The 19,116-nt window shown below is 63.1% G+C and overlaps 4 protein-coding genes across 4 annotated transcripts; 1 reads left to right on the forward strand and 3 right to left on the reverse strand.

Annotated features, from left to right (window-relative positions):
- Positions 1-43: 43 nt before the first annotated feature.
- On the reverse strand, positions 44-2,539 carry PAN0_001d0109 (cytochrome oxidase assembly factor; the record flags this gene model as incomplete). The annotated part of the gene is made up of 4 exons (XM_014803729.1): positions 44-1,223; positions 1,446-1,466; positions 1,553-1,752; positions 1,838-2,539. The coding sequence occupies 4 exons, from the start codon at positions 2,537-2,539 to the stop codon at positions 44-46; spliced, it is 2,103 nt and encodes a 700-aa protein (XP_014659215.1).
- Positions 2,540-2,887: 348 nt separating this feature from the next.
- Positions 2,888-7,594, reverse strand: PAN0_001d0110 (uncharacterized protein; the record flags this gene model as incomplete). The annotated part of the gene is made up of 1 exon (XM_014803730.1): positions 2,888-7,594. One exon carries the CDS (start codon positions 7,592-7,594, stop codon positions 2,888-2,890), a length of 4,707 nt encoding a protein of 1,568 aa, XP_014659216.1.
- Positions 7,595-9,479: 1,885 nt separating this feature from the next.
- On the forward strand, positions 9,480-11,579 carry PAN0_001c0111 (origin recognition complex, subunit 4; the record flags this gene model as incomplete). The annotated part of the gene is made up of 2 exons (XM_014803731.1): positions 9,480-9,617; positions 9,816-11,579. 2 exons carry the CDS (start codon positions 9,480-9,482, stop codon positions 11,577-11,579), a joined length of 1,902 nt encoding a protein of 633 aa, XP_014659217.1.
- A 226-nt stretch (positions 11,580-11,805) lies between these two features.
- PAN0_001d0112 (chromatin remodeling complex subunit) lies at positions 11,806-18,656 on the reverse strand (the record flags this gene model as incomplete). The annotated part of the gene is made up of 3 exons (XM_014803732.1): positions 11,806-16,311; positions 16,380-18,242; positions 18,300-18,656. 3 exons carry the CDS (start codon positions 18,654-18,656, stop codon positions 11,806-11,808), a joined length of 6,726 nt encoding a protein of 2,241 aa, XP_014659218.1.
- Positions 18,657-19,116: the final 460 nt, after the last annotated feature.

Consider the following 19,116-nt stretch of genomic DNA (forward strand, 5'->3'; position numbering starts at 1 on the left):
AGGGAGAAAAACTTAAAAGTACATGACGAGCCGGGATCCACATCTATCGCTTGCGCTCCTTGCTAAACTTGTACACCTTCTTGACCGTCGCCTCGCCTTCCTCGTCCTCCTCCTCTTCGGTGAGAGCCAGGCCGTTCTTGGTCATGGTTCCGCGCGCCACCTTATCGGCGAGGCTATTCTTGCGCGCCGTGACGACGCTCGAGTGTCCGCCCTTGTGCGTCATGAGCGCGCGCACGAGGTTCAGCTTCTCCGCCGCCGTCTGCAGCTGGTCGAGGCGCGCATAGCGCGAGGCAAGCTCGGTGGTGAGGTAGCCCAGATGCTTGTTGCCTTTGCGCAGCGCCGTGGCGGGCGTCGTCAGATCGTCCGCCTCCACCTCGATGTCCGACGAGTCCGACAGCTCGTCCACCCAGCTGCTCTCTTTCCTTGGCGTTGTTGGCGTCGACTGCGTGCTTGATGTCGAGGCAGAGGGGGCGGTGTATGTGCGCAGCGCATCTGCATCATCCAGCCACACGGTCTTCTTGCCCTGTGCGCCGATCTTTGCCACTGCGGACTTCTTGGCCTTGCCCGGGGCCGCAATCAATCCCGCGCGCGCCAGGGTGGGTCTGCGGTTGTCCTTCTCGTCGAGCCACTCGACGGGCAGGTTGGGGATGGAGGGAGCAATGCGCTCGACGAGGCCGTGGATGCGTTTCTTCTCCGCCAGCAGCGCCGCACGGATGTAGCCGACGTCCTGCGTCTTGAGCAGCGCGACCACGTCGTTGTCGAGCTGCTCCGAGGGGCGCGCGTGCTGGTGCACGCCGTTGCGCGTAGACGAGTTGATCATGCCAAAGTAGAACTCGTCCTTGTTGCGCATCGCCGCCTTGTCCGTGAGCCGCTTGAGCATGTCGCGCTTCTTGTGGTGGTCCTTGGCACGCAGCACGTAGTCCTTGTGCTTCTCGAGCAGGCCCAGCTTCGCCCGCCCCACCGGCTGCGACCGCTCCTTGTGGTTGCGGCGCTGCACCGCATTTCGCAGCGATGATCCCGCCATGATGCGCCAGAGGTCGTTGGTAGTGGTGTCGGCGTCGGTGGAATCAAGCGAAAGAGTGTGGATGGAGTTGCAGATGCGAATGCGGATGCGTGCGAGGCGCTTCTGCTGAACGGTTTGTGGATGGGTATAGATGCAGAGGCTGGTGACCGAGACCGGATGGTTGCCAGATGTAAAGCCTCGAGAAGCAGTGGCGGAGAAGCTGCACTGCGCTCAGCCGTTCCAAAAAAGTTCAGCCTGGCCGCCCCGCCAAAAATTTCCAGGATCCTCTCTCAGCGGCTGCACGTGACTCTAGACCCTGAATTCTCCACTCGGCTCTCTCTCCCTCGTCCTTCTCGTCTTGGCGCTCTCACACACATCGTCCCGTTCGGCGCAGAGTAGTGACTGGTATTGCACGCATCAGAGGTCCTTGCCAACAGTGTACTGGCTGAGATCCGTATCCGGTCTGCGAAACACAAATTCGAGCGTCAGAAATGTCAGTTATACGTCAATCGTATGCAACTTGGCGTGGGCTCGGGGGGGAATACGCACTCTAGCTGGCCGTTTTTGGGATTTCTGCGTGCCGAGAAGAAGGTGTAGCTGAGCACGACGTCGTCGACGCCCTTTGTGCTCGGATCGTCGAGCACGTCCGAGTCGATAAAGAAAAACACGGGCAGATCCACCTCCTCGCCCGCCAACAGCTTCTGCTCCTCGAAACAGAAGCACTCCACCTTGGCAAAGTACGGCGCAATCTATCAAAACCCCCACAAAAGCAACAGGCATCAGCAATCCTCCATCTACACACTGAGCTCGATCTTGGGATGGGGAAAGACTTACTCTGTCGGGGGAGACGTTGTAGGTGGCGATACCGATGATGTCCTTTGTGCTCTTGTTCTTGGCGGTGTAGAACGCAAGCGCTGTTTCACCTGGCAGGACATAGATCTCCTTCTGCTGTGGCGTAAAAGACCAAGGGATGGCGTCGGAAGCGTCTGCGTTGAAAGTGACCCTGATTCTCTTGGTTGGAGCGTTGGTGCTGGGATCCGTATACGCCGGAACGAGGCGCGAGGGGGCAAAGCGTTCCGGATCTGTGATTGGCGTTCCCGAGAAACCCGTCGCGGAGCAAAAGGCGCGATAGAGAGGTACGGCTGCATAGCTGAATCCGAGAGTAAACACCATGAGTGCCGCCGAGTACATGAGCAGCGACTGGTTGCGTCGCTTGTACGATTCACGCTGTCGACGCTGCATCTCCTCGGTCATCGAGGCCGCCCGGCTTGCCCGACTGCCTGCCGCTCCGATCGGACTCGGACCAGAAGTGGGCCTGGGTGTCGCAAACGCTCGTGAAGATGTGCTCAAGGGCGACACGCCGAGCCGAGCACAGATCGGAGTGCGGACCGGGAGAGAGGCCTCGCGCGCCCAGCTATGTGCGAGACGAAGCAGCGGCGACGTCGCTGGTGCGCGCATCGGAACGCCGACAAGCTGACTGCGCCCTGCACTGGCCAATGCCAGGGAGCTCGATCGCGCCGCTGATCTTCCCAACATCGTTGCTGCGAGTCGGAAAGCAGCTGCAGTGTGTGTATATCGGTGGTGACGAGGCGAAGGATGGGGTTGTGGAGGCGAAGGTGGCGCAAAAAGGACTCGGCGGTGCTCGGAAGGTAAGCCCTAAATTTCTCCCGACACCCGAAATCTGGGCGCTCCTTCGCGCGCTTGGCTCGCTTAGCTGAGACAGAGGCTGCCCAAGACTGCCTGCTACGGACCCGCTGCATTTGACTCTGCAACATGCTCGTATCCTTGCAGCGGAAGGGCTGTCTCATACGACGCAGACAGCACACGATGGCCTCAGATAGAAATACATTATATTGTACAATCCTGCTGCTATCCATTCCGCGATCAAGTCGATCCACGTCGAGCATGCGAGGAGGAGCCCGTATGCGGGACCGGCACCTCTTGGATCTGCTCCAATGGGAAGTCGGCATCGACGGGCGAGGTGGTAAACGCGCTGGCAGTGCCTCTGCTCCTCGTGCTTCCCGTAGCGCCCTGCGATCTCGAATCGAGCGACGACGTCCAGCTCTCCTCGCGGATCGCATGCAGGCCTCCCTCGGACGGGCTCACCGAGAGCTGCCCCACGCCTCCCAGCACAGCAGGCAGTCCGAGGGGCGAAGCACCTCCGATCGCCGCTAGCACGTTGGGATGCATGAGCGGCGACAGGTTCACGGGCGCACTCGTCGAAGCGCGCTGCTCGAGGTCCAGCGCGATAAGACCCGGCGGGTGGCGTCGGCTCTGGTCCGGGAACGAGGCCCATAGACGGCGCTCTTCCGAGTCGTCGCTGCCCACAGACGCCTTGGAGTGGTTGCTGCCCGACGGAGAGACCGATCTGCCCGTGTCGTTGGCATACTGACCCAGCGGAGCCATGAGCAACGACCCACGCGCATCGTCCTCGTTTGCCAACGATGCTGCCTGAGCATCGCCACTGTCGGTGGTCGGGAGCGTCGTCGATGCCGACGTGGTGATGAGCGTAGGTACACCTTCGACATGCCCGTCCGAGTTCGGCAGAGACGTGTCGCCTGCTGCACTGCCCTTGAGCGACGAGGTGGAACCGGCGGCTGAAACTTTGCGCGAGCCGCCGCGCATGCCAAACAGCGACGTGATCCACGACTCGCCCTCGGCCCGACCGGCGCTGCCGCTCCTTTTGCTCGTCTCGGACGGCGACGCGTTGGTCATGCGGCCGAGCAACGAGTTGCGCCCGCGCTTCTTCGCCTCGGCACCGTCGAAACTGACGCCGTCCTCGGAGGAGGCCTCGTGGCCGTGTCCCGAGGAGCGCGGCCTCGAGTACGTGCCCGAGCGCCCGCCCTTGAGCGACGAGCCCAGCGAGGTTGTCGACCCGTTCTTCGCATCCGCATGGACCCGCAGTGGCAGCGTCGTCTTGGACGCCGCATCCTCGGGCCTCTGAGCAAACAACTCGGGATTCGGTGCGGCCGCTGTCCACGAGCCGTGCTTGGTGTCGCTGCCGCCTTGATCGGGCGAACCGGCCAGAGACGGATCCTTGTACATGGCAAAGGACCCGAGCGGAGGCACGAACGCCTGCATGACGCGTCGATCGTTATCGCCCAACTTGGGTCCGCCATGCTTTGCTGCGTCGCGCAAGTCGCTTTCGGCAGGCCCGTCATCCTCGTCCTCCTCGTCGATCTGGCCGCGCAGCCAGTCTTCGGTCTCGGTCACCATGCCGTGCGGATTGAGCGTGGCATAGTTGGCGGGCACCGGCGAGCTTCGAGGCCGCTTGCGCCCGCGCCACTCTCCAAGCATGGCCGAGTCGTCGGACGTCTGCATCGGCACCTGAGGCGCAGCAGCAGGCACGCTGGATTCCTCGGTGTCTTGCATGCCGAGTGGAGCAAGCCTGGAAGCCGGCTCGGCTTGGGCGTGGCTCGGTCGAGTGAAGACGTCAGCAGCCGTTCTGTATGCATCGTCATGGCTCTGGTGGGACGAGACGTGGGGCGAGCTGTCGGCAGCCGCAAGCGGAGAGTCGTGCGAGCCAGAGTGTGCCGAATTGAGCGCGGCGAGTCGGTTGAGTGAGGAGATGGACGAAGCGTCGCGCAACTGCTCCTTGGAACGCGGGCTTCGGCCGATGGGCAGCGGTGCGGGCGAGTAGGGATCGCTGGCGTCGCTGCGGCGGCCTTCGTCGGAGGGCGATGATTCGTGGTGCTGCACGTGGAAGCCTTGCTGCTCCTGTGGGGCGGCAGTGACCACGCTGAGGGGTGCACCGCCCGCCTGAGCAGCCGCCCACGTCTCGGGCTGCACGGCTTCGGGCGATGTGAGCGCCAATCCGGTCTGCGACTCGGAGAAGGTGAGGCCTGGGCCGAACCAGTCGCGTTCTCCCGTTTGCGGGCCGTAGGCACCTGCGCCATGGCTCTGGTCGTACGGCACAGCTCCGTGGTTGTGCCCTGCTGCGTCTTCATTAAGACGAGCGACTTCGTGTGGGCGATCGTTATGCCAGTCTTGCATAGGCTGATGCAGCAGGCCAGCGTCGAATAGAATGGCGCGGATGCGGTCTTCGGCGCGCCATCGCCAAGCCCAAGGCCGCTGAGCCGCTTGCTCGAGCCGGTCCTCGGCGTCGCTCCAGCCCTGCGTGGGTGCTGGCTGGGAGCCGAAGTGGCGTGCGACAAGACCGCGGCGGCTGTGAGCGGCGAAACTAGTCATCTCGGTATCGGCCATCTCGTTGCGCAGCTTCTCCTGCTGCACCAAGCTCTTGGGACCGATCGTAGCCGCCAGGCCGATGTTGGCGATGAGCAGCACGGCGAGCTTCCAGGCGACCCAGGCGGCCTGAATGGTGATGATGACGAAGGCGAACTGCGTGAGCCTTTGCGTGGCCTGGTCAAAGTAGACGGAGTCGCGTTGGCTCTGCGTGGGACGAGCGGGACCGGCGGGCTTGTAGAGCACGAGCACGATCGCTGCAATGACGCCCCGAGGCAGGAGCGTCAGCACGGTGGGCCAGTTCTGCGAGTAGTACCAGAAGGACTCGATGAGCGCGTCGCGGCGGCCGCTGGTAGAGCGCGCGCGATAGAGCAAGCTGTAGAGCGAGTAGTCCTTGATGGCCGTTCGAACAAAGGCGGGGGAGGACAGGTAGATGGGCATGGCGAGGGGTTGGGGGACAGTCCAGCGTCTGCGGAAGCTCCAGAGCGTCTCGTAGATGAGCACGACGCCGACGAGCCATGCGAGCACGCAGCCAGCGTAGATGCCGGCGGCAATCCACCACGCCGTTCTGGTCCCGGTCTGGAAGGTGTCTGGATGAAGTGCGATCTGGACGACGGCAAAGATGACGTTGTAGTCGAGAAACAGCGTGGCGGGAATGTAGGCGTAGGTGAGGAGGGGCAGGATGGTGTGATGCACCCTGGCCCAGCGGGAAGGGAGATGCAGCTGTGCGCGGTACATCGAGTAAGGAGGCGGGGGCAGCTTGGGGGCGAGGGAGTAGGCATCGCCGAGGTGAGGCACGTGGGGATCGCGCACGGCATCGTCTCGTAGAAGGTGGCCGTTGTGGTCTGCAAAGGCATGGCGGTGGTCCGCGTGGTTCGCTTTCTGGTCCGCCGGATCCTGGTACATGTAGTATCCCCGCTGTTGTTGGTCTGACTGCCACTGTTGGTCGTTTGGCGCAGCATATGCGGGCTGATTCTGCTGTTGCAGATTCTGCACGTCGTGTTGCGAGTCCGAGGCATAGGGAGCTGCGGCTTGATGGTGGAGCGCGCCGACAAGCGACTTGCGCTGACTTGGTGGAAGCTCTGACATGGTGTTGCCAAAGACGGGGGTCTTTGCGCGCACTGACGCGGAGCGCGTGGGTGCATTGAGGTCGGCGGGCTTAGGCGCAGCTTGATCGTTGAGCGCATCGATGGAGTCGTGCGAGCCCTTGCCGGCAAAGAGAGGCGGATGTGATGTGGCATGAGGGGGTGAGTCGTCTTGTTCCGGTAACGAGAGAGGGCGCAAAGCTGCGGGAGAGAGGGTATCCTGGGTCTGCCGACTGAGTCTGAGGTCGTGCCTTGGGGTGGAGGAGGATGCAAGGCTGCCGGTGGTATTGGTGACGCCTGTGACGGTGGTGTTGGATTGATGAGAAGCGCGCAGAGCTGCCTTGCCGGTGAGGGGAGAAGTGGTGCGGGAGTCTATCGCAGACGAAGTTGCGGGTGGGGATGTGACGAGGGTGCGTTGCTGGTTCATGCGGTCGAGTTCCTGCTGCTGACGCTGCTGGCTGGGCGTGAGGGTCCTTGTGAGCACGTTGAACTGCTGATCGCCTCCGGCCTCGCCTACGCCGTAAGCGACGTCGCGGGATGGGTCTGTGCCGCGACTGGAGGTGGTCTCGGAATGGGCGGTGTCGTTGGGTGGACGGCTGTCTGCGCTTGCGGTGGTGGTGTGGCTCTGCTGGCGGGATGGGGTGCCAAAGGTGCGATCGGCAGTGTCTGAGAGTGGTTGTAAATCGGAATGGATTGGCGGTCTCCACATGTCTTGCTCGTCGAGGCTGCTGGAGGCGGTGGTTGGCGTTGGAGAGGGGGTGAAGTTGAGCTGCTTTTCGAGCGCATCGATGAGGCGCTGACGAGGCGGAGGAGGAGGAGGGGGCGCGGATGCTTGGCTGAGGTATTCCGTGATTTCGTCACTGTGGAGGGAGGAGGAAGGCTGGATCCAGCTGGAAGCGAGATAGCCAAAGGCGCTGCGCTCTGTGGGGCTGGTCTTGCGACGAGCTGAGGAAGAAGTGTGGTTGTCGCTGATGGCGCTGTGACCCGAGGTGCGGCCAAAGGTGTCGTGCGTGAGTTGTTGGTGAGTGGGATCCAGGGATGAATCTTGCGCACGAGCCGTGGTGGCAGCGGCGAACCGTGCGGCGGCCTGTGCTGAAGACTCTGGGCGTTCTTCGTAGTCGAAGTCGTTGGGACCGGGCGAAGGCGTTGGGTAGTTGGAGGGCGACGAGTAGCCCCAGTCTGCGGGTGACTGACGGCTGCTGGATGGCTGGGCGAGTCGGTCGGGTAGAGGGAGTGGTGGTGGATGATTGCTACGGCTCGGGTTGCGTCCCGAGATGTCGCTGGCTGGCTGCTCAGCGACACTGGAGCGGAGACGACCGTTCATGGTGGGCTGGCGGGGTCCGTTCCGGGTCGGAGAGGTGAGGAGGTGATGGTGCTATGTGGTGGTAGAGGCGAACATTTGGCCGGCCGGTCGTGGATGGGGAGGAGGTTGCGATGGCGAGATGGTGTGGATGCAGAGTCAGAGGCAGAGGATGGCCGGGCTGAATGCGAGCGTGGCGAGTCGGAGGGGTCGCGAAAAGCGCGTAGATTGCGGCGATGATGGTGAAGGTCCGAAAGAGCGACGCGAAGGCATGCGAGGCATGCGAGGCGTGAGGAGAGCCGGAGCGGAGCGTCGTTGGATGCTGCTGCGGTGTGGGAATGTGAGGGTGGCGGGGCGAGCATGAGCAGCATGAGGTCCGTGTTGGGCCGTCATGACTTTTAGCACGACAGCTCGCTTGCAGAAAAGCCGGGCGGATGTCGCGAAAACAACACGCTCCGCTCCCCTTTGCGGGATGACGGGGGAGGCTATCGGAGCTCGAAGAGAGAGCTGCAGCGCCGATCCCCAATAATAATTTGCAGCTCAGCAGAGAGTGCAGTGCAGTGCAGTGCAGTGCAGCCGTGACGCCCCGCCGCCATGTATCGGAAGCGCTGCTGCTGCTGCGTGGTTGCCTTGGCCCCCTGGATTCGAGGATTTGGCTGGGCGTAGAGCGACGAGTGAAGTGTGTTGACGCTTTGGCCGCTGCGAAATTTCATGCAACGCGCCGGAGAGAACAACACCTCTGCAGAGGGAGGGGCGGCGCGCTTTTGCTCTAAATGCGTGCTGCTGCATTTGCGCTGCATCTGCGCTGCAGGTGCGGATTGGCCGATGGAATGCGGCCCCCCGGCTAGCCGCACTTCCGCTGCTGTCGTTCTGGCTGGCATGCTGTCGCGGCTGCAGCTTGCGCGTCGGCTGTTCCGCTTCCACCCTCTTTGCCCGTTCGCTCTGATGCTGCATGTCCATCGCTGGCACTCGCAATCGCAATCGATTGCCTCAGCATTCACAATGGCGACCCCCATTTGACGCCGTTGCTCTGCAACGCATGGCTGCAACTCGGATTCGGCATTTGGCGAGCTTCGAGGCTGTGTTTGGACAGTTGCGAACCTCCACCTCGCCAAGCCAACCCGCACACTTAATTGGTTTATTGTGTGCGCAGTTGACCGCGCGTTGCTGTGCTCGGGCCTCGCCCGCTGCACCGCCAGCATTCGGCTTTTTTTCGCCCTTCCTTTTGGCTCTTCCTTCGTGTCTCAGCTGCGGTCTTCGTGTTTCTTTCGACGTGCTTCTGGGATTCTTCTCCTTTCGACCGCTCGTCTGGCCGGAAATTCGGTTCGTCGTGAGAAAGTCGAAGGCTTGCAGCCGATGATAGCGTGGCTGGGCATGGGAAAGTGGAAAGTGGAAAGCAAGCGCGCGTGCACGATGAGGCGGTGGCGTAGAAGGCGGCTGCCAAGCTGCGCTCTCTCGTCGCAGGCTTTAAGCCCCTCTCTCGCGCCGAGACCATGCTAAAGCCACCGCAGACTCCAGCTTCGAGTTGCCCCGCACGAGGGCTGTGCAATCATCTCTCTGCCATACACCGTGGGCTGAGCTAGCAGCGACCCGACGATGAGATCCATTTGCCACCCGGCGTGGACGCGCGCGGACTCCGCTTCATCTCGACCGTACCGGCGCAGGGACGCAGCGTGGGTGTGTATATGCAGGAACCAGCCGCAGGAAGTCCCCACTTTCAGTGGGCCCTTGCGCCGGCTCAATTGACGCCCGCTTCGGTCGCCATGAAGGTCCAGATATTGGACCCTGAGGTGCACCCTCTGCAGCCCAGCTCTTGGCAACCACCGCTGCAGCGCGCCGTGATACCGGCCATCCGATCGCCACCCCGGAAATCCACCGCAGCTGGCTGCACACGCCCCCGTTGTCACCCATGTGCGGCAACCCAACAGATCTGCAACGCCCGTCCGTCTCAGTTCTTCCGGACGCCATTCAGCCGCAGCATGCCGCTACGCCAATGCGCCCAGATCCACAGCTGCCGCGAAGCCGTGCACCGGTTCAGGGGAGAATGGTGGCGGGCGAAAATTCTCTATTTGTTAGAAATGTGGTCTGACACTCGAGAAAAAAAAACCCCCCGGTCACGCGTGGAGGTTCATCCGCTGCGAGCAAGAAGAAAGTCGCGCGGGCCACCTTTGTGCTCCACCGCAACACCTCATTTTGGTGGGGCTGCACCTTCTCCACCTGCTCACCACCACGCCATCCGCTTTAGCACGACACCATGCCAGCTGCCAAGCGCAAGGCCGCCGCGTCGACCGCGCCTTCCGATGTCGACTCGGACCCCGACCTCGAGATCCCCACCGCCTCGCGCACGCAGCCAGCCCGCAAGCGTGCGCACATGGACACGCTCTACACCGAAAGCGTGCTTCGCATCCTCCCTCGCACCGGCTTCCTCCGTCACTTCCCCACCCAGAAGCGGCGATGTCTAGCCACGCTCGCTGGCGATCTTCCTCCACCACGCAGCCACCACACTGGCGAGCCCGCCAGCACCGCCGCGGCCAGCTATGCCAAGGCGTGCGTGGGGCTCAGCGACGAGTGGCATACACTCCACACCATGCTCAAGGCCACCGTGACGGCGCAGGAGAGCAACAGCGCGCTACTGATCGGTGCGGCGGGTGCGGGAAAGTCGCTGCTCGTAGATTCGGTGCTACGCTCACTCGAGGAGGAGTTCTACCATGTGCGGCTTGCGGCGAGCGTGCAGATCAACGACCGCGCGGCGATGAAGGAGATGGCCCAGCAGCTGATCTTGCAGGGCGCGTTTGGCGAGCAGGATGTTTCCGATGCCATGGACTCTCCCACGGACGAAGAGGATTTCCCCGCACCGAGGAACGAAGGGGATCATGTGTTTGGGGGGGATGGCGAGAGCGAGGAAGAGGTGGATGAGGAGGCCGAGATGCAGGACGAATTGGCAGGTGCGATCCTGTCGTCGCTCAACAACATTATCGCACACATCATCGCGCTGCTGTCCAATACGGCAAGCAAGGGCGCACGCAAGCCGTTGGTGATTACGCTGGATGACTTTGACCTGTTCACGGCGCGGCCGAGGCAGGCGTTGCTGTACTGCCTGCTGGATGCGGTGCAGGCTGCATCGTACGGTGCCGGTCTGGCGGTGGTCGGCATGACGAGTAGGGTGGATACAGTTGACCTTCTCGAAAAGCGCGTCAAGAGTCGGTTTTCGCACCGGATTGTTCACGTCAGACCACCGAGGGACTACGATACGTTCGAGCAGATCGTGCGTAATGCGCTATCGCCACCCATGGAGGGGAGTTCCGCGGGGGAGAGGGAGGTGAATTCGGCCTGGGAGGCGGATATGAGTCTGGTGCTTTCGCATCCACCTGTGCACGATATCCTTCGTGGGGTGTACGAACTTTCCAACGATGTTCGTATGGCCTATCGCATCCTACTCCCCGCCGTAGCTGCTACGACCACAACGAATCCGCTATTGGATGTGGAGATTCTTATCCAAACGGCGGCCATCGAAGTGGGAGATGGAATGTCGCACATCCTCCGCGACCTGACCGAACCCGAACTAGCTCTACTGCTTGCGATACGGCAACTGCAACTCCGCGATCGGGCGGTGTTTAACTTTGAGATGGTCTTCGACGAGTTGCGACGCTTCGCCGCGCGCGACTCACGAGACCGTCAATCCGCCACCTCGGGGGGATCAGGTTCGGTGGCGAGTGCATCATACGCGGATCGAAAAATCGCCCTACTCGCTTTTCATACCCTACTCGGACTCGAACTGTTGTTGCCAGAGAATTACGTGACGACACTGACGATCAGCAATCCAGTCGCAAAACCAAGCGCTACTCCAACCGCGACTCAGACGGGAAGGGCCAATCAGAATACAATCAGGAAGGAGTTTTGGAAGGTGAGGTGCGTTCTGCAGCCCAACACCATCGCTGCTGCGGCAAGGGATAGGTCCAGGCCAATCGCTGTCACTTCGTCCCTCGAGAAGTGGGCTTCGCATACGTAGCACACTGCAATCGCAAATATCTTGTGACACAAGAGAGAGCCTGAGACAAGAGTTCAGCATCTGAATCAAGTCCGATGGCGTCTGAACACCTGTCCAGGCGATTCGACACACACCGAGCTCAGAGACAGGCTGGGCAGCATCAACATCACGCTCTGTATCAAACCCACTTCACTTCAGCTTTTTGCGAATGGCAACTGCATCAAATTCACCCTTGCGCTGCGCTCGCCTATTCGAAGGGGGGCACCAGCACAGCCTGGCCCGCCAGCGCCCTGGGCCCATTAAGCTTGATGGCCATGACCCTAATGGTCGTCTTGATCGTCGCCACATCCGCGTCCGCCTGGCCCCTCCCCCTCTCCAGCAGCACCCTGAGCTGGTCGCACAGCTGGAACCACCTTGCCGATGCCCTATTTGTATCCTGCATAGCAGGGCACCTGTTGAGGAAGTGGAACTCGCCGCCGCAAATGATGCACGTCTGTTCGCTCGGCGCCTCGTCGCTCTCAGCCACGCTTTCGGCGACGCTGCCATCGACCGAGGGCGCCACCGACAGGCGGGGGGTACCGGCACTGCTGCGGCTCGACTTGATGCGTGGCTTGCGCGAGCTCACGACAACATCCATGCTCAGCCGGCCTAGGTCGCGACGCGACACGTCGAGCGTGCGCGGACTGCCGCCCGAAAACGCCGCCAGCCGCGAAAGCGCCGCACTCACCCGGTTCGTAGGCTTCGCCGGCGACGCCACCGGACTCGCCGCCACAGGTACCGTGTCCGGATCGACAAACTGCCGCGCGTCTTCGAGGCTGTTTCGAATCGACAGCTTCGCCTGCAGGTATGGAGTGCGCTCCATACGGCCCTCCATGAAGCCCTGCACAAAAAGCACCACCGAAGGCGCCGATCTCGACGTCGGATTCTCCACCGCCAACCGTGCCGTCTTGGTCAGCTCCTCGTCCCCGCGCGCCCTCACCGCCTCCAACCACGCCCGGCGCTTCGCCTCATGCACCAGCACCCCCGCCGCGGCCGTGATCGTCTGCGGCGCCGGCACCTCGCTGTCGGGCGGGGGCGAGTCGGCGATCTCAATCACCGCCGGCGCCACCTGTGCGCGCTTCTTCTCCCACTCCATAATCGCCCTTGTCCATGGCGCTTCGCTCTTGGGCGTGCGCAGCGCCACCACCATGTACGTCGCGGTGCGCACCAGCAGCTCGCGGATCTTGCGCCAGTCGAGCGCAATCGCACCGCCGTACGGCAGCGCCAGAATCTCGGGCGGGATGCTCTCCTCGGGGATCTTGCTGAACGCCGCGTCGAACACGGCGCGCGGCACGCCGAACGACTGCATGTAGTAGTCCACGTGCGTCTCGGTGAGCTGGAAGCGCATGCTGGGCGGCGGAATGTCCGGCGCCCGTCCGCTCGCCGCGCGCTCCGCCACGTCGCGTGCAAAGTCGTGCTCCGGCAGCAGCATCAGCAGCACGCGCCGCATCGCCGCCAGGTGGCCAGGTCGGATCGCCGATACGGGCTGCGACGCGTCCAGATCGTGCAGCGGCGACGCGGACGGCAGCCGGTGCTCGGCAATCAGCTCCCGCTGCAGTCCCGCCAGCGTCGGCGGCCCGTTCTTGATCTTGGGCGTCGTAGCAGTCGCCGCGCTCTTGGATGTGCTCGCTTTGATGGCCAGAGGCCGAGCAGCAGCGGGAGCAGGCCGAGGCGCAGGTCGAGGCGCAGGGGCCGCAGCGAGCACACTTGGCGCAGGCCGAGGCGCAGGCCGAGGCGCAGGCCGAGGCGCAGGTCGAGGCGCAGGGGCCGCAGCGAGCACACTTGGCGCAGACGTAGCGCCAGCTGACGAGCCAGCCGCAGAAGACTGGGCGGCAGACTGGGCGGTAGCAACCGTGACTGCCGTGGCCGCTGCCGAGACGGCGACCGCCGCCGCCGCCGCAGCGACAGCGGCGTTGGACGAGTTGATCTGGCGCCTGCGCAGCGCCTGCACCGCCGGCAGGTCCTCCTCGTCCTGGAGCACCGCATCGATCATCTCGTAGTCGTCGCTGTCGCTGCCGGCGTCCGCTGTCGCCCTCCAGTCCTCGTCCACGACTTGCTGGGGCACCTTCTTCGGACGCCCGCGCTTGCCCTTGGCAGGCGCAGGCTCCGCCTCCTTGTCGGCTTCCGCCTCGAGCATGCTTCGGATGCGGTCTCGTCGCGACGCGCGCTTCTCGGCCAGCTCCTTCTCGCGCGCCTCGGCCGCGCGCTTGGCGACATCATCGCGGTGCTTCTGCAGCAAATCGGCCCAAAAGTCGTCGTCGACCACGGTGGTCGGTGCAACGGCAGTCGTGGTGGCTGCCGACGCGTCGGCCTCCCAAACGCGTGCGTACGAGAAGGTGCCCTTGTCCTCGCCGTCGCCCTGCGCAGCTGCATCTGCGGCCGGCTCTTCCTCGGCATCCTCCCTGCGCATGAGCAGCGAGTCGAGATCCTTGTCCGTATACCGCACGTCGCGCTCCGACTCCTCGGTGCCGCCCTCGGCAAAGGGCGCCTGCGCACCAAACTTGAGGATCGACTCGAGCTCCATGGGCGTCTCCTCCTCGTTGTTCAAGTTCTGCACGATGAGGTGGTCGAGCATCATCTTGCGCTTGGCGCCCTGCAGGATGCGCTCCTCGACGGTGGCCTTGCACATGAGCGTGAAGACGAGCAGCTTCTTGGTCTGGCCGATGCGGTGGGCGCGCGCGATCGCCTGCATGTCAACGTGCGGATTCCAGTCCGGATCCATGATGATCACCGTGTCGGCCGTGGCGAGGTTGATGCCCACGCCGCCGGCGCGCGTGCTGATCATGTAGACAAAGTAGGGCGAGTCTGGCGCGTTGAACGCGTCGATGCCCTTCTGGCGCTGCTTCTGGCCCACGTCGCCGTCGAGCCGCAGGAACTTGTACCCCTCGCCGCGCAGGAAGACTTCGACGATGTCGAGGTTGATGACGAATTGCGAGAAGAGCAGGATGCGGTGGCCGCCGGCCTTGAGCTTGGGCAGCAGCCGCTGGAGCAGCGACAGCTTGCCGCTCGCATCGATGAGGCGCTGGTGCTCCCATGTCGCCTCGTAGTTGGCCTCGTCCTCGCGCGTCTCGAGGTCGGGCGCGATGGGGTACGGGTGCTGGATGCACTTGCGCAGCTGCATGAGCGTGTTGCTGAGGTTGGTGAACGTGCTCTTCTTGTTGCGCTTGCCGCCGGGTCCGCGCGAGGCAGCGAGCGCCTGGATGTCTTCGACGTTCGACTCGAGAATCGAGCGGTAGATACGCTTCTGGATGGGGCGCAACGATGTAGGCACCATGAGCTCGATCTTGGGCGGCAGGTCGAGCACCTCCTTCTTGAGGCGACGGAGGAAGTACGGCCTGAGGCGCTGCTGCAGCTCTTCGATCACCTCGGGCTTGAGCGCGCTGTACTCGGCCTCAAGCGCCTTGACGTCCTTCCACTGTCCGCCGGGCTCGAGCCAGTTGAGCAGGTTGAAGAGTTCGGTGGTGTTGTTGTTGAGCGGCGTGCCCGTCATGATGACGCGGTGCTCGGCGTGCAGCTCGTTGAGCCGCTTGAGCAGCAGCGACTTGCCGGACTTGAGATTCTGGCCCTCGTCGACGATGATCACGTCCCAGCTCTCGACCTTGCGGAGCGGCAGCGAGTCGAGCCTCACGGTCGAGTCGGCAGCGACGACCACGTGGAACTTGATTGCACGCGTCGCCTCGTCCATCTGGGCGAGTGCCTTTTTCGAGTGGAAGAACTCGTAGCGCGAGATCATGTCGCGCGCCTCGGACTCGCCCCAGTACGGCACCACGCGGAACTGGGGCATCCACTTTTCGAACTCGCGCATCCAGTTGGGCAGCGTCGAGTTGGGCACGACCACGAGGAACGGCCCAGCCTTGCCCTCCTTCCAGAGCGAGGCAAGGAAGGTGATGACCTGCACGGTCTTGCCGAGGCCCATCTCGTCGGCCAGGATGCCGGGCTTCTGGTGGTACCAGCCGTAGCGCAGCCAGTTGACGCCCTCGAGCTGGAAGTCGATGAGGTCGCCGCCCTGCACGCACGACGGCTGGTCGTCGAGCGCTCGGAAGCCGGTGCCAGATCGGGCGAAGCGACGCTCGCGCTTCCTTCGCTTTTCGTCCTGCGTGAGCGCGGGGAAGACGATCTGCTGCGCCACAAGGAAGGCGCGGTAGGCCTCCTGGCATTCGTAAAAGACGTCTGCCTGCTTGCGACGCGTGGGCGGATCCTCCCAGGTGGCGCCCTCGTAGGGCTGGTCCTGCCATTTGATGTACAGCTTTGCCACATGCTGCCAGCTGCGCAGATGGTCGGAGGGGTCGAGCTTGTGGCGAGGGATGGAGTCCGAATCGACCATGTCTCCACTCCGCTCGTCGTCGCCATCCTCGTTCTTGATCGATGAGTAGAACTTGACGGCGAGGATGCGGTCAGGTGTCTTCCACGCCTTGGGGATGCGTCGCTGCGCATCGTGCATGGGAGACGGCGGCCCGACGTCGACATCGCCCTTATCATCGATCTTGAGCGTCTTCTTGACCGAGCGCGTCACTGCGCGACCTTCGACGGGCGCGCGACCAGCACCGCCACCACCCAGGGCGAGCGAGGCCCTGCTCTTGCGCGCGTTTGCGAGCGCCTGGTCGGACTCGACGAGCTCGGCGGGCTCGAGCTCGAGGCGGCTGCCCTTTGCGAGGAATTGCATGAGCGCCATTTGGTGGAGGATGCGCAGCCAGTCGTGGGGCACCCATTCGGTCTCGCGGTACGAGCGGTCTTTGAACTTGACGAGGTACTCTCGCGGCAGGTCTCGCGCGGATGCAAGACTGCATAGGCGCGGTTGGAGTCGTCGTTCCACTGGCTGCGGTCGAGCGGACGCCATGCAATGATCTTTTCCACGGCTGGCCAGCGGTGGCAGTCGGCGCAGAGCCAGCCGCCGTCTTGTGTCGACTTGGCGGCATGTTCGGCCGAGGGGTCGTCGTGGTCCGAGGCGCGTGCGATGCACTCGTAGTGGCTGGGACGAGAGCAGCGCCTGCAGCGGAAGAGCCTGGTGGCTGTGAGGATGGTGGGCGGTTTTGGATAGGCGTCGAGCATGGCCTGTGTGATGCCGAGCTGCTCCTCGGTGGTGCGGTCGCCGTTGACGTCGGCCTTGCAGTGGATGCAGTAGGCGGCGTAGCCGGCGCAGTCGGGGCACGAAGCAGTGTTGACGAACTCGTCGACGTCGATGCGGCGGACGGGGTCGGGCGGCGGAGCGGACTGGCCAAAGATGGAGCGATGACGGCGAGTGGCCTCGGTGTTGATGGTGTGCAGGATGGATTTCTGGGAATCCTGCGGAAGGCAGCCCCAGTGCCACGAGACGGAGCAGGTGCTGCACTCGAACCAGCCTCCACGGTCCTCGAGCACCTCGATCCATTCTTGAGTCTGCTGAACTGGCGTGAGGGCGCCCCAGGCTTCGTCGACGAGCGCCTTGCGCTGGCGCCCGCGCGAGTCGATGCGGTCGGGCGACTTGTTGGGGCGCTTGTTCTCCTCGCGCGTTTGCTGTCTCTTGAGCGTGGTCATCGCTTTGTTATAGAGCGGCAGAGCGGGGCCGTCTTTGCAGCGCTTGCAGCCGGGCCAGTGTCGGTCGATGCATGGCTGGTCTGCGGCCATGAGCTCGGTCTCTTCGGCAGAGGCGGTCGAGCTGTAACCCTGCTCGCTCGCGGACTCGAGCTCTTCTTGCTGGTCGGACTCGTGCTCGGACGAGCTGCAGATTGCGGGTACGCCATCGAGAAAGGTGTGATCTTCGAGCAGCGCGGGTTCGGCGTCGATGTCGACGACGGGCGGGGTAGGGTTGTCGAGCTCATCGATTGAAGGTTCGGGCAGGTCCTGCTGGAGTGCGAAGCGCAACCTGAGCGGACGCGGTGGACGGCTGGAAGGTTTCCTGCGAGGGACCCTGCGGGCGTTTGTGCGCCCTTTGGACGTGGCCGAGGAGCGACGTGCATTGCGTGGACGTTTGGAGGCTTGGATAGATCTGGACGGTGCGGAACGCTTCCTCTTAGCGCGGCGGATGAATTCGGCTTCGTCCGAGTCGACAAGCTCGTCATTCTCTGACTCGTCGTCGTCGTCGGCGGACGTGTGCTGGTCTTCGTCGGCGCTGGTGCCGTCGTCGTGGATATCCATCCAATTGTCTTCGTCGTCCCTCTTCACTTTGCGATGACGGGCGGTTGTGCGATTGGCGGGAGGTTTGGCACGGGTGAGACGATTTCTACGCGGACGTGCACTGGACCCGAAAGTCATGTCGTCGTCCTCCTCATCTTCGTCGTCGTCGTCGACGTCTTCTTCTTCTTCTTGTTCTTCTTCTTCTTCTTCCTCGACGTCGTCATCCTCGTCTTGCTCTTGGTCGTCGGACTCGGTGGCGGCGGCCTTTTGTTGTCTGGTGGAGACTCTGCGTGTGGGTCTGGACGGTGCGGCAGACCTTGTGGAGCGCTTCTTCTTGTGCTGCGGAGGATGATCGTCTTCGGAGTCGTCGACGACAAAGTCATCCAGCGCGCGGGTCTTCTTCCTCGCAGGAGCAGGAGCAGTTCTCCTGGGACGGCGACCGTAGTCTCCGTACTCGGAGTCCTCGTCCGAGTAATTTGCTAAAAGAGGGCGGCTCGATCGAGTTGCGCGAGCAGAAGGAGGGGGAGGTGCGGCGCGCGAACGGGTGGACTTCTGAGATGCGACGGCTGAGCCGCGTTGGAGGCGGCGGGTTTACGTTGGCTGAGAGACCTGTGGTTCGTCGGAGCTGGCCTGCTCGTCGCTGTCGTCATGTTGGTCGTCGTCGTCATTGTCGTCGTCGTCGTCGTCGTCGTCATCCAATTGGACAGGGCTGGGCCTGCGACGCGGCGCACTGCGGCTGCTGGAACCATTGGTGTTGCGAGCTGCTTGGCCACGAGACGAGGTTGTGCGTGCGTCCGACTTTGTGCGCGTAGTGGAGCTTTGCGCTCGAGATTTCCGATTGGAGTGGCTGGCCTTCTTGGGCGAGTCTGTCCTGAAAGCGGCGAACTCCTCGTCGGATGAGAGGAAGGAGAGGTCGATTGCAGCGGGCTCCTTCTTGTGGCGCGCTGCGCGTGATGCAGGCGGCATGACGAGGCTGCTACGAGTGAAGAGGGTGGCGTGGCAGGGCGACCATCGACACGACCTGCTTGTTGATCCGTGTACGGATGTGTGTGTGTGTGTGTGCAGACGGTGCGGAACAGAGAGCGTGTGAGGGTCGAGAAGGAAGGTGCGGGTGCGGGTGCGGGTGCGCGGATAAGCACCGACAAGAGCACGCGTGGATGAGGCAGCTCTGAGCAGGCACGGATGGACGGATGGACGGACGGACGGACGGACGGACCCTGCGCAGCCCTTGAAGCTTTTCCTCAAGAAGAGCCGCCTTCCGAAATTCGGAGGCTTGGCTGCTGAAGCTGAGCATTCAGAGCGCGTTGCCTCTTTCAGCGCAGCAGCAGAGAAGCCAACACTCAACGCGACGCGACTGGAAATCGGGCAGCAGCCAACACTCAAAGAGAGACAGCCAACACTTCATTTGGCGCCGTCTTTGGCCTCT

This window comes from Moesziomyces antarcticus (genome assembly GCF_000747765.1).
Source record: "Moesziomyces antarcticus DNA, scaffold: scaffold_v10001, strain JCM 10317, whole genome shotgun sequence".
Lineage (NCBI taxonomy): Eukaryota > Fungi > Basidiomycota > Ustilaginomycetes > Ustilaginales > Ustilaginaceae > Moesziomyces > Moesziomyces antarcticus.